The sequence below is a fragment of the Salmo trutta genome, chromosome 39 (genome assembly GCF_901001165.1).
Source record: "Salmo trutta chromosome 39, fSalTru1.1, whole genome shotgun sequence".
In the NCBI taxonomy this organism is placed as follows: domain Eukaryota; kingdom Metazoa; phylum Chordata; class Actinopteri; order Salmoniformes; family Salmonidae; genus Salmo; species Salmo trutta.
The window spans coordinates 12,882,340-12,894,267 of record NC_042995.1 but is presented as its reverse complement, the minus strand read 5'-3'; the positions used below and the strand labels follow the sequence as shown (position 1 = coordinate 12,894,267).

At 40.9% G+C, this 11,928-nt stretch overlaps 1 protein-coding gene across 3 annotated transcripts; it reads left to right on the top strand.

The window, feature by feature from the left end:
* The first annotated feature begins 1,847 nt into the window (after positions 1 to 1,847).
* On the top strand, positions 1,848 to 10,897 carry LOC115179328 (zinc finger protein 420-like). Of its 3 annotated transcripts, XM_029740741.1 has the most exons (3): positions 1,850 to 2,195; positions 2,588 to 2,726; positions 8,320 to 10,897. In XM_029740741.1, exon 3 carries the CDS (start codon positions 8,329 to 8,331, stop codon positions 10,093 to 10,095), a length of 1,767 nt encoding a protein of 588 aa, XP_029596601.1. In that variant the 5' UTR covers positions 1,850 to 2,195; positions 2,588 to 2,726; positions 8,320 to 8,328; the 3' UTR covers positions 10,096 to 10,897. The 3 variants fall into 3 exon arrangements, with proteins under 3 accessions (XP_029596600.1, XP_029596601.1, XP_029596599.1); XM_029740740.1 differs by having other exon boundaries at positions 1,848 to 2,726; XM_029740739.1 differs by lacking the exon at positions 2,588 to 2,726.
* The last annotated feature ends 1,031 nt before the right edge of the window (positions 10,898 to 11,928 follow it).

Below are 11,928 nucleotides of genomic sequence, written 5' to 3'. Positions count from 1 at the left end.
CAGAATAGAAAGAGAAGTGGGAGGCCCTGGTGCACAACCGAGCAAGAGGACAAGTACATTACTGTCTAGTTTGAGAAACAGACGCTTCACAAGTCCTCAACTGGCAGCTTCATTAAATAGTACCCGCAAAACACCAGTCTCATCGTCAACAGTGAAGAGGCGACTCCAGGATGCTGGCCTTCTAGGCAGAGTTGCAAAGAAAAAGCCATATCTCAGACTGGCCAATAAAAATAAAAGATTTAAGATGGGCAAAAGAACACAGAAACTAGACAGAGGAACTCTGCCTAGAAGGCCAGCATCCCAGAGTCGCCTCTTCACTTCACTGTAGCAACCTCATGATGGGTACAGGGAATTTTTCAAGTATCATGTAGTAGTCTAAACCTATCGACCTTACATTGAGCTGGGTGAATGGAATATGAATGACTGTCATCCAATATGCTGTAATAGAAATAAGGCCATGATCATAATTTTATTATCCTCCCTCATCTTAAACGGCACCAACCGCCACTGGCACAGACTTTAGTTCAATGTCTAGTTTTGATTTAAATTTGGTTGAGTTGTCAAATAATGTGAATTCAATGTGAAATCAACAAAACATTTCACCATGTCATTGATTTAGGTTAAAAGTTGGGTGAAAAAATGACAATGCCCTTCAGTTGATTTACTTTTTTCAAATGCAGTCAGATTTCCACGGTGAGTCAATGTCATCACATTTTTGGGGTTGAAATGATGTGGAAACAAAGTTGATTCAACCAGTTTGCGCCCAGTGGGATAGTACAGCTGGTGTACCTTGATAAGAAACCCTGTCTACAAGTGAGGCAGTTTAAGGGTTGATGGCTGACCCATTCTATTTTTATGGATGGCTGACCCAGGTAAAAACCAGGGAGTAGCCTGGTGTAGGTTCCTTGGGAAAGTCAGACCCACACAGACGTTAAACCGGTGTCCCATGGCGCTTTTCATAACAGTAGGGGTGTTAACCCCCAGTGTCCTGGCTAAATTCCCAATCTGGACCTCATCCCATCATGACCACCTAATCATCCCCAGCTTCTAATTCCCCCTTCCTCTCCCCTGTAACTATTCCCAGTTTTTTAACTATCTTTTTATTTAACTTTTATTTAGACAGGTGGGTTCACCATTGAGACCAGGGTCTCATTCTCAAGGGAGCCCTGTGAACCTGAACACACAACCCAGTACAACATAAAGCAAAATAACAACATCAATACAATAAGATTAATCAAAACAAACACAATGAGCACATTATCTCCTTCAAAATTGATCTAAACTCTCCAGTGGTGATCAGCGACTCCAGCATCAAGGTGCCCTTCAGGCTATTCAACGAGCTGGGGGCATAAAAACTAAAAGCATTTTCACCGGCTCAGTGGAGACCTGTGGGACTTCCAGAACCAGCCAGTCCAGAGAGCAGGTCTGAACATTTCTGGATCTCCAATTAATATGTGAGGTAGTGGGGGAGTCTCTGAAGAACTACTTATGTACAAAAAGTAACCATTGCTGGTCCCTTCTGGTAGTCAGAGACTTCCAGCCAACAGAACTATACAAAATGCAGTGATGTGTATGAAAATTGTCCCCAGTGATAAAACGCAGTGTTGAGTCATAGACTGAGTTTTAAAACAGAAGCTGCCACATGCATGTAGAATATATCACCATAATAAAGTACTGGGAGAAGCGTTGCTTGAACAATCTTCCTTCTTTCCAAAGTGAGGATTTCTCCAAAAGAAACCAATATTAATTCTCTGCTTTTTTCAATGTGTGTTTTAAAAAGAGAGCTTATCGTCAATCAAAATCCCAATAACTTATAATGGGGAACTTGCTCAATTTGGACTCACTTTAAATAAATCAGATTTGACCTTTCAGACACAAGTCACATGATTTGTATCCGATTTCCTACAAAGGTGGTTTGAAATAGCCGATTCGAATTGGATATGCGAAAAATAGGATTTGTGTCTCTTCAAACTGCCAATGTGAACAAGGCTTGAGTCGTTTGCAGAATGCCACCTGCATCCACATATAAATTCATTTGTAAAAGTCTAACGAATGATCAAATAAGCCTCAGGTAATTCAACACTCTCTTAGACCTCCATACAAAAAAAGGCTCATTTCGCGGACATATGTTGGACGGAGTAAATCCTCTCGCTTCGCCTCTTCCTCTCTGTCCATACTCCGCATTCAGACGTAAAGTATGCAAGCTTTTTCTGACACTTCTATGTGCATGTGATTTGCATCCGGTCATGTAAAATTGTAATTATAGAGTGGCAATGACTGCAGAAAATAGTCAGCTAGATTCGTTCTCAATCAGTAGTTTAGCTAGCTAACCAGTTAATAAGCTTGTTTTATAAACCTCAACACACTGCGTCTGGTTTCGAATAGCGAATCATACCGTGGGATAGATGTGCAGTAGCAACAAGGATCGTGTGAGATGGGCTTTAAAGAACATTATTTCACTTTGAATCAAAATCTAAGTGAAAGACAAGCAGACAAAACGGATGTGTATACAATAGCACAGCAGACTTCGTTGGTTTTCAGCTTCTGGTTTTATCCGCACCCCTTTCGTTTGGGATCCAAAACACAGAGAAAATGGCGGAACGTGAGGACGAAGCACTGCCCCAAACAACGCAGGAGAACCGAGATAAAGAGGAGCCCCAAGATACTGATGATTAAGCCAATCAAGATGCAAGACAACGCAAGTTGAGGAAAAGCTCATTGAAGAGGTAAGAAGGTACAAAAAGAAGACTACTACTAGGAACGTCGAGCGTTCAGGCTGCTGCACACTGGTAGTAGTGGGGAGTCGACTCAAATAATCGATTATTCGGCGCCAATTGCTGCGTGTCAAGCATCGATTCCGCTAGGCATCACTCCTAACATTCAGTATTTTTGCAACGCAGGAAACGGTTTTACTTATTCTACTATGAGAACCAGCTCTTGCGTCTGACAGCAAATAAATAAAGAGCAAGGCGGAGAGAGAGATGGAAGGGGCATAGGTCGGCATGTTTGCCAGTCAACTGTGCATTGGCAATCTAAAGATGTAGGCTATAGCAATGCTGTATTTCACAATTTCTTCGCTTGCGATGTCTTGCGCAAGTTCACTAACGTAGAGGCTATCAATGAGTATGCTGAGCTATTCTACACACTACAGACCGAAGACCCAAGCACACTAGAGAGAGGATCGGGGCAGGCAGAGAGACGGTCAGAACCGTGCATATAGGCTATATCTTGGTAATATGTATCTAGCAATGCCTCGTAAATTCACAAAGTATATTAAAATATACATTAGGCATTCAATGAGTACGACTAAGCTATTCTTCATAGTGCCAGTGAATTGAAGTTGAACATTGCCAAATGCATCAGTTTAATTATATCTAAATGTGCAATAAAAAGTATTGTCTAAAGCTTATGTAATGAAACCCTGGCTGGCGGTTGATGCCCTAGGTGAGGGCTCTCCAACCCTGGAGAGTTACCTAACTAGGTTTTCGCTCCAACCCCAGTTGTAATTAACCTGACTTCAGTTTATCAACCACTATACTGAACAAAAAGCAACATGCAACAATTTCAAAGCTTTTGCTGAGTTAGTTCATATAAGGAAATCAGTCACTTGAAATAAATTAATTAGACCCTAATCAATGGATTTTACTGGGTGAGCCTGGGAGGTCATTGGCCCAATCACTTGGGAGCCAGGCCCAGCCAATGAGAATTAGTTTTCCCCCACAAAAGGGCTTTATTACAGACAAAAATACTCCAACACCCTGCTCACCCTTCCCTCAGACATTCCCGCAGGTGTCTGGCTAGACTGTAAACTCCTTCCAGACTCATATTAAATATCTCCAATACAAAATGTAAATCTAAAATCTGCTTCCTATTTTGCAACAAAGCCTCCTTCACTCATGCTGCCAAACATACCCTCGTAAAACTGACTATCCTACCGATCCTTGACTTTGGCGATGTCATTTACAAAATAGCCTCCAACACTCTACTCAGGAAACTGGATGCAGTCTATCACAGTGCCATCCGTTTTGTCACCAAAGCCCCATATACCACCCACCACTGCGACCTGTATGCTCTCGTCGGCTGGCCCTCCGCATATTCGTCGACAGACCCACTGGCTCCAGGTCATCTATAAGTCTTTGCTAGGTAAAGCTCCGCCTTATCTTAGCTCACTGGTCACCATAACAACACCCACCCATAGCACGCGCTCCAGCAGGTATATCTCACTGGTCATTCCCAAAGCCAACACCTCTTTTGGCCGCCTTTCCTTCCAGTTCTCTGCTGCCAATGACTGGAACTAATTGCAAAAAGTTGGAGACCGATATCGCCCTCACTAACTTTAAGCATCAGCTATCTGAGCAGCTTGCTGATCGCTGCAGCTGTACACAGCCAATCTGTAAATAGCCCATCCAACTACCTACCTCATCCCCATATTGTTTTTATTTACTTTTTGTTTGCTCTTTTGCACACCAGTATCACTATTTGCACATCATCTGCACATCTATCACTCCAGTGTTAATTTGCTAAATTGTAATTACTTCGCTACTATGGCCTATTTATTGCCTTACCTCATGTCATTTGCACACACTGTATATAGACTTTTTCTATTGTGTTATTGACTGTACGTTTGTTTATTCCATGTGTAAATCTGTTGTTTGTCGCACTGCTTTGCTTTATCTTGGCCAGGTCGCAGTTGTAAATGAGAACTTGTTCTCAACTGGCCCATCTGGTTAAATAAAATAAAAGGTGAAGAAGCTGGATGTGGAGGTCCTGGGCTAGCGTGATTACACGTGGTCTTATACGTGGTCTGCGGCTGTTAGATTACTTGTTAGATATTACTGCACTGTCGGAACTAGAAGCACAAGCATTTTGCTACACACGCGTTAACATCTGCTAACCATGTGTATGTGACCAATAAAATGTGATTTGATTTGAGGCCCGGTTGGACATACTGCTACATTTTCTAAAATGACGTTGGAGGTGGCTTATGGTAGAGAAATGAACATTGCATTCTCTAAACAGCTCTGGTGGACATTCCTGCAGTCATCTTTTCTCTCTCTGTGAATCTAACCCCAAGAAGTTCTGGAAACCGGTTAAAGACCTGGAGAATAAACCCTCTTCCTCACATCTGCCCATGTCCCTTAATGTTAATGATGTGGTTGTTACTGACAAGAAGCACATGGCTGAGCTCTTTAATCACCACTTCATTAAACCAGGATTCCTGTTTGACTCAGCCATGCCTCCTTGCCCGTCCAATATTTCCTCATCTTCCACCCCTTCTAATGTGACTATCCCCGATGCATCGCCCTCTTTTTCCCCTGCTACAAAGTTTCTCCCTGCAGGCAGTCACTGAGTCCGAGGTGGTAAAAGAACTCCTTAAACTTGGCCACAAAAAAAACATCTGTGTCAGATGGATTAGACCCTTCTTTAAGGTTGCTGCCCCTATCATCGCCAAGCCTATATCCAACCTCTTTAACCTGTCTCTCCTCTCTGGGGAGGTTCCCATTGCTTGGAATACAGCCACGGTTCGTCCTTTATTTAAAGGGGGAGATCAAGCTAATCCTAACTGTTATAAGCCTATTTATATTTTGCCCTGTTTATCAAAAGTGTTGGAAAAACTTTTCAATAATCAACTGACTGGCTTTCTTGATGTCTATAGTATTCTCTCTGGTATGCAATCTGGTTTCCGCTCAGTTTATGAATGTGTCACTGCAACCTTAAACTTCCTCAATGATGTCACCATTGCCCTTGATTCTAAGCAATGTTGTGCTGCTATTTTTATTGACTTGGCCAAAGCTTTTGACACGGTAAACCATTCCATTCTTGTGGGCTGGCTAAGGAGTATTGGTGTCTCTGAGCGGTCTTTGGTCCTTTTTGCTAACTACCTATCTCGGAGTACAGTGTATAAAGTCAGAACATCTGTTGTCTCAACCACTGCCAGTCACCAAAGGAGTACCCCAAGACTCGATCCTAGGCCCCATAATCTTCTCAATTTACATCAACAACATAGCTCAGGCAGTAGGAAGCTCTCCCATCCATTTATATGCAGATGATAGTCTTATACTCAGCTAGCCCCTCCCCAGATTTTGTGTTAAATGCTCTACAACAAATCTTTCTTAGTGTCCAACAAGCTTTCTGTACCCTTAACCTTGTTCTGAACACCTCCAAAACAAAGGTCATGTGGTTTGGTAAGAAGAATGTCCCTCTCCCCACAAGTGTGATTACTACCTCTGAGGGTTTAGAGCAGTTATCTAGGACAGTTATCTCAATCTCTTCATTCAAAGACTCAAACATGGACACTCTTGCTGACAGTTGTGGCTGCTTTGGGTGATATATTGTTGTCTCTACCTTCTTTCCCTTTGTGCTGTTGTCTGTGCCCAATAATGTTTGTACCATGTTGTTGCTACCATGTTGTTGCTACCATGCTGTGTTGTCATGTGTAGCTGCCTTGCTATGTTTTCTTATGTCTTTCTTTGTAGTGTTGTTTCTTTTGTCATGTGTGTTTTTGTCCTATATTTTTATATATATATATATATATTTTTTATATTTAAATTATTTCCTGTCCCGCAGGAGGCCTTTTGCCTTTTGGTAGGCTGTCATTGTAAATAAGAATTTGTTCTTAACTGACTTGCCTAGTTAAATAAATGTAAAAAAATCATGACAATTGCACGCTCCCTCAATTTGAGACATCTGTGGAATTGTGATGTGCGACAAAAATGTACATTTTAGTGGCCTTTTATTGTCCCCAGCACAAGGTGGACCTGTGTAATAATCATGCTGTTTAATCAGCTTCTTGATATGCCACACCTGTCAGGTGGAGGGATTTTCTTGGCAAAGGATAAAATGCTCACTAACAGGGATGTCATTTTTTTTAATTTCAGCTCATGAAACATGGGACCAACACTACATGTTGCGTTTATATTTGTGTTCAGCGAATGGGGTATGGTAGCCGACAACCTTAGTTCCACTTCTTTCAGTAAAAAACATTTGGCCTCTTGATAAAAAAAATCGAGCTATGTTTGAATGCCACAGGATATCTGAACATCATTGCCAATCAGGTGCATTCCTTCATTGTATCCATCTGCGAATAGATTTTTTTCCTGTGGGATAATGCCCCATGCTACAAGGCTAGGATTGTCCAGGAATGGTTCCACGAACATGAATGAATCAAGCTTACTGCAATGGCCTGCCTGGTCATCAGATCTCAATCCAAGTGAGGATCTGTGGGATGAGATGGAATGAGCTATTCGGAGTAGAGATCCACTACCAGCCAACTTGACACAACTGTGGGAAGCATTGGAGTCAACACAGGCCAGCTTTCCCTGTGGAAAGTTTCGACATCTTGTGCAGTCCATGTCCCAACGAATTGAGGCTGTTCTGAGGGCAAAATGGCGTGCAACTCCAATATTAGGAAGGTGTTCCTAATGCTTTGTACCCTCAGTGTGTCTATACGATGGTGTAAAGACAGACATAATGGAAAGTATATATGAATAGATAAGGTGTTTACAGCAGTAGTTATAGAAGATGAGCCTTGACTAGAAAACACATGCTATTGATTACAGTAGAACAAGCTAATCAAATTTAGAGAGTGGCCGCTTGGTAAATGTTATGTGTGCCGTTTTATAAGGTACTAATTTATCAAAATGTTAGCAACCAAGAGGGTGCACAATGTCACAACTCTTGGTTGCATCGAAGCTAGCAAAATATAAGTAATCTGAACACGTGTGACACTTATGTGGAGGTAGTCATTTTTATGTTTGGTCTTCAAAATATCCCAACTTATTTGTGCATGTATTGATGATGATTTTGGACGTTTATAACCAGTGTTTTGACACTGGGCTAGAAATCTAAAATCGATGACAACCGGAAGCGGCAACCGTATCAATGTCAACTTATGTTCTAGGAATATAAATGATACGTTTAACATTTATTTTCAATATGATTCTACTTAATGTTGTAAAAACTACTGAATGAGCCATACAACTTGCTTTGATTTATAGATTTCCAAAAACATTTTTTGTGAAAAATACATTTTGTCAACTTACACTGTCAATGAACTTTCTCTAACCTAGATCACTAGTCTATGGTAATGACAAACAAATCATGTTGATACTGCTAGGTATTTCATATGATTAGACCTAACTACTACTGTAAAATAACCTAAGTTATTTGTTTAGATAGCATATACAATAAATAGCTATTCTAATTTGGACTTCAACTGTATCAAAGTAGGCTATTTTATGTATTACAAAATGAATGTTGTTTGAGAGAACAGAGACGATAGGCCTACTAGTAATTATGCTATTTTAAATGTATTTCCAGGCAGAGGAGATGGACACCTCAGAAGACCTGCAAGATGACAACCTGATCAAGCAGGAACACTTCCACTGTTCTAATAATGAACAGCAAGATGGACATTTGGCAGTTAGGAGGAATGTAATACTAGAACGAACTAAATTCAACCAAAGACAACAAGAAGCAGGAGAGACAGCTGATGATTTTATCACTGCACTTCATTGTTTGTCAGAACATTGTGGTTATGGAGCTCTGCTCAGTGAGATGATAAGAGACAGACTAGTCATGGGCTTACTTGACAGAAGACTGTCCAAGCAATTACAAATGGACCCAGAAATAACACTGGATAAAGCTGTCACACGCATTCGTCAAACTGAACTTGTGAAAAAGCCACAGGACCTGCCGGAGAATACCTTCAAAGTTGCCAGCAGTGCAGCAAATGTAGACGGTGTGCTTTCACATAGCAAACAGCAATGCCCAGCCAATACCCAGTGCCAATCAGAGAAGAAGAAGAAGCAAAACTCAGAAAGACCACAACCTCAAACAACGCAGGAGAATGGAGAGGAGCCCCTAGATACTGATGACTCTGATGAGTGGATCGAGGGTTTCAGTCCTGGAGGAGAGAAGCCACACTACTGCTCCGACTGCAGTAAGAGCTTTAGAAAAGTGAGGGATCTTATAAGACACCAGCGATCACATACTGGAGAGAAGCCTCACCACTGCCCTGTTTGCGACAGAAGTTTTGCTCAATTAGATAAGCTTAAATTACACACAAAAATGCACATGAAAGAGAAACATGTCACACAGACGGAAGAAACTAAACTGAAGGTAGACCGTGTGCACACACAGCAAAGAACCGCCAGCAGAGCCAGGAAGAAGAGTAAAATGCGTGCAGGAACACCAGGTAAAATAGTCCAGTCACAGCCAGGAAAAGAATTGTCTTGCAAAAGTTCAATTAGAAAGAATCAACACTCAGAAAAACTGCAACAACCCCAAACAATGCAGGAGAATGAAGAGGATCCTGAAGATACTTCTGATGACTGGACCGAGAGTTTCAGTACTGTAGAGAAGCCATACATCTGCTCCGACTGTGGTAAGAGCTTCAAACAAGCGAATCGTCTTATAAGACATCAGCGAACACATACAGGAGAGAAGCCTTACGACTGCCCTGACTGTGAGAAAAGTTTTGCTCGATTAGATAATCTTAAATTACACCAAAAAACACATATGAAGGAGGAATGTAATTTCCACTGCTCTGACTGTTTGAAAAGCTTTGTCCGACTGAAGCAGCTTGAAAAACATCAGCTAACACACAAAAAAAGTTTTGAAAGACACAGAACTCATTTGAGCAAAAGAAAACAATTTCTCTGCACAATTTGCGGGAAGGAGTGTCGCAACATGAAAATACACATGCGAATACACACTGGAGAGACACCGTATCACTGCACTGAGTGTGGGAAGAGTTTTCCATATACAAAATCATACCAAAGACACATACTAACACATAATACCTCTGGAGAAAGAGAAACCTATCCTTGTTTGGAATGTGGAAAGTGTTTTACTCGCAGAGATGGCATGTTGAGACACGTGAGAAGGATTCATACTGGAGAGAGAAATCATCAGTGCAAAGACTGTGGAAAGCGATTCTTTCGAAAAGAGACACTGAAGAGACACATGCTAGTTCACACTGGAGAGAAACCATACCAATGCTCTATCTGTGGTCAACGCTTTTCCCAAGATGGAGACAGAAAACGCCACGAGAAGAGGCACTACTCTGGTGTCTCAAATTTCCTCGATCTATAATGCAGAAGTGGTGCAGGTACAGTAGCCTAGTGGTTAAGAGCATTGGGCCAGTAACCGAAAGGCTGCTGGTTCAAATCCCCAAGGTGAAGGTGAAGAATCTGTCGGTACCTTGAGTAAGGCACTTAATCCTAATTGCTTCTGTAAGTCGCCTTGAATATGAGTGCTAAATGACTAAAATGTCATGTAAAATGTGTTTGGCATTGCAGGAAGTGGGAACCTACCTAATCACTGTGACTTGATAATCTAATAATCTGTTAACTACAATGTTGGTGGCCTGGAATTGGCACCACAGACTGTTGAAGAGACTCACAGACAAACTGTTGCTGATACAAGACTGAGTATTACTGTCTTCATAGCAGTATTTTTTTATTTTTCAAAAGTTGGTTATTTTAAATCAAAGGTTGTAATGGGTTCAGCGAACCAGACTTAAAATATGGAAAATAACTTCATTATTTGAGTAACACTAACCGAAAACTAAAGTGATCCATACTGTTCCGGAACAGAACCATTATTTTAAAAGCATGGGAACCGATTAATAACATTATTTTAAGTTTTCCAGTCCCACAATCGTAAACAAAGTGCATATGCAAAGCCCTCCCTCTGTCACTCAGAAACGTCTTCCAGCGTCTGCCTGCCAGCTGGAAGTCTTTGCCAGTGGGTGTGCGTGTGTTTTGGATACCCTCCCCTCTGAAGCATAGGTTACTGTAGCCTACTGATGACGTAACGAGTGTAATTCAGAAACTAGGCAGAGCTGTTTAATTCAATTATGGATTGACTTATTCAATTGGTCGGAACAGTGGAAGAAAAAAAAGCAATGTTCAGAACGAAATGATTTGGAAAATAATTTCAGTTCTGACCCATGTTTTTAATATATATATATGTGTATATATATGTATATGTGTATATGTGTATATATGTATATGTGTGTATATATGTATATGTGTATATGTGTGTATATATGTGTATATATGTATATGTATATATGTATGTGTATATATGTATGTGTATGTATATGTATATATGTATATGTATGTGTGTATATATATGTATGTGTATATGTGTGTATGTATATATATATATATAATGTATGTATGTATGTATGTGTGTGTGTATATATGTATTTTTTTTTTTTTAAAGGTATTTGAATATTTTGTTTCAACAAAAGCATATTACAGTATACTACCAATAGCAGTCATTGTTGAACGATGGTAATTCCCCATTGGTGGTTCAGTTAGTTCATATTGTATTAATGTTTATATTGTTTGGATTATCAAGTGGACCATAAGCTAGTTTAAAAACAAGTCAATGAAAGGTTCACAGCTACAACCTTCAGTGAGTGTACCGGAGAATGATGCTGTCTACCGGTGTCGCTAACTAGCAAGCAGGACTCCGGTACACAGCAGGCCGCTAGCAAGCTAGCTGAGATGCATGGGTGACCGGTGCACTGTACTTCGCCCCAGCCTATTGGGAACAGTTTTCTCGCAATTCTGTTAACGGCAGTGAGGGCAGGTGGGAGCCAAGGACACTTTTGGACTTTCTATACTCGGCATTCAGACAAAGTGAAAACGTCTGCAAGCACTTTACGACATTTCAACGTGCATGTGATTTGCATATCCGATGTTTATTTTACCGTGGTCACCACCACACAGTTGCGCACACACACACCATATAAGTATTTTTGTGCATAGGATGGACTTGTGGTTCTGAAAGGTAAGAACAAATAATGTTGTAAGCTATGCAATAGGAATATCTACACAGGAAAGAATGGCATAGCATCTATACAGGGCTATTCACATAACAGCATAAACATCTCGCAGAGAGCGAGAGAACTAA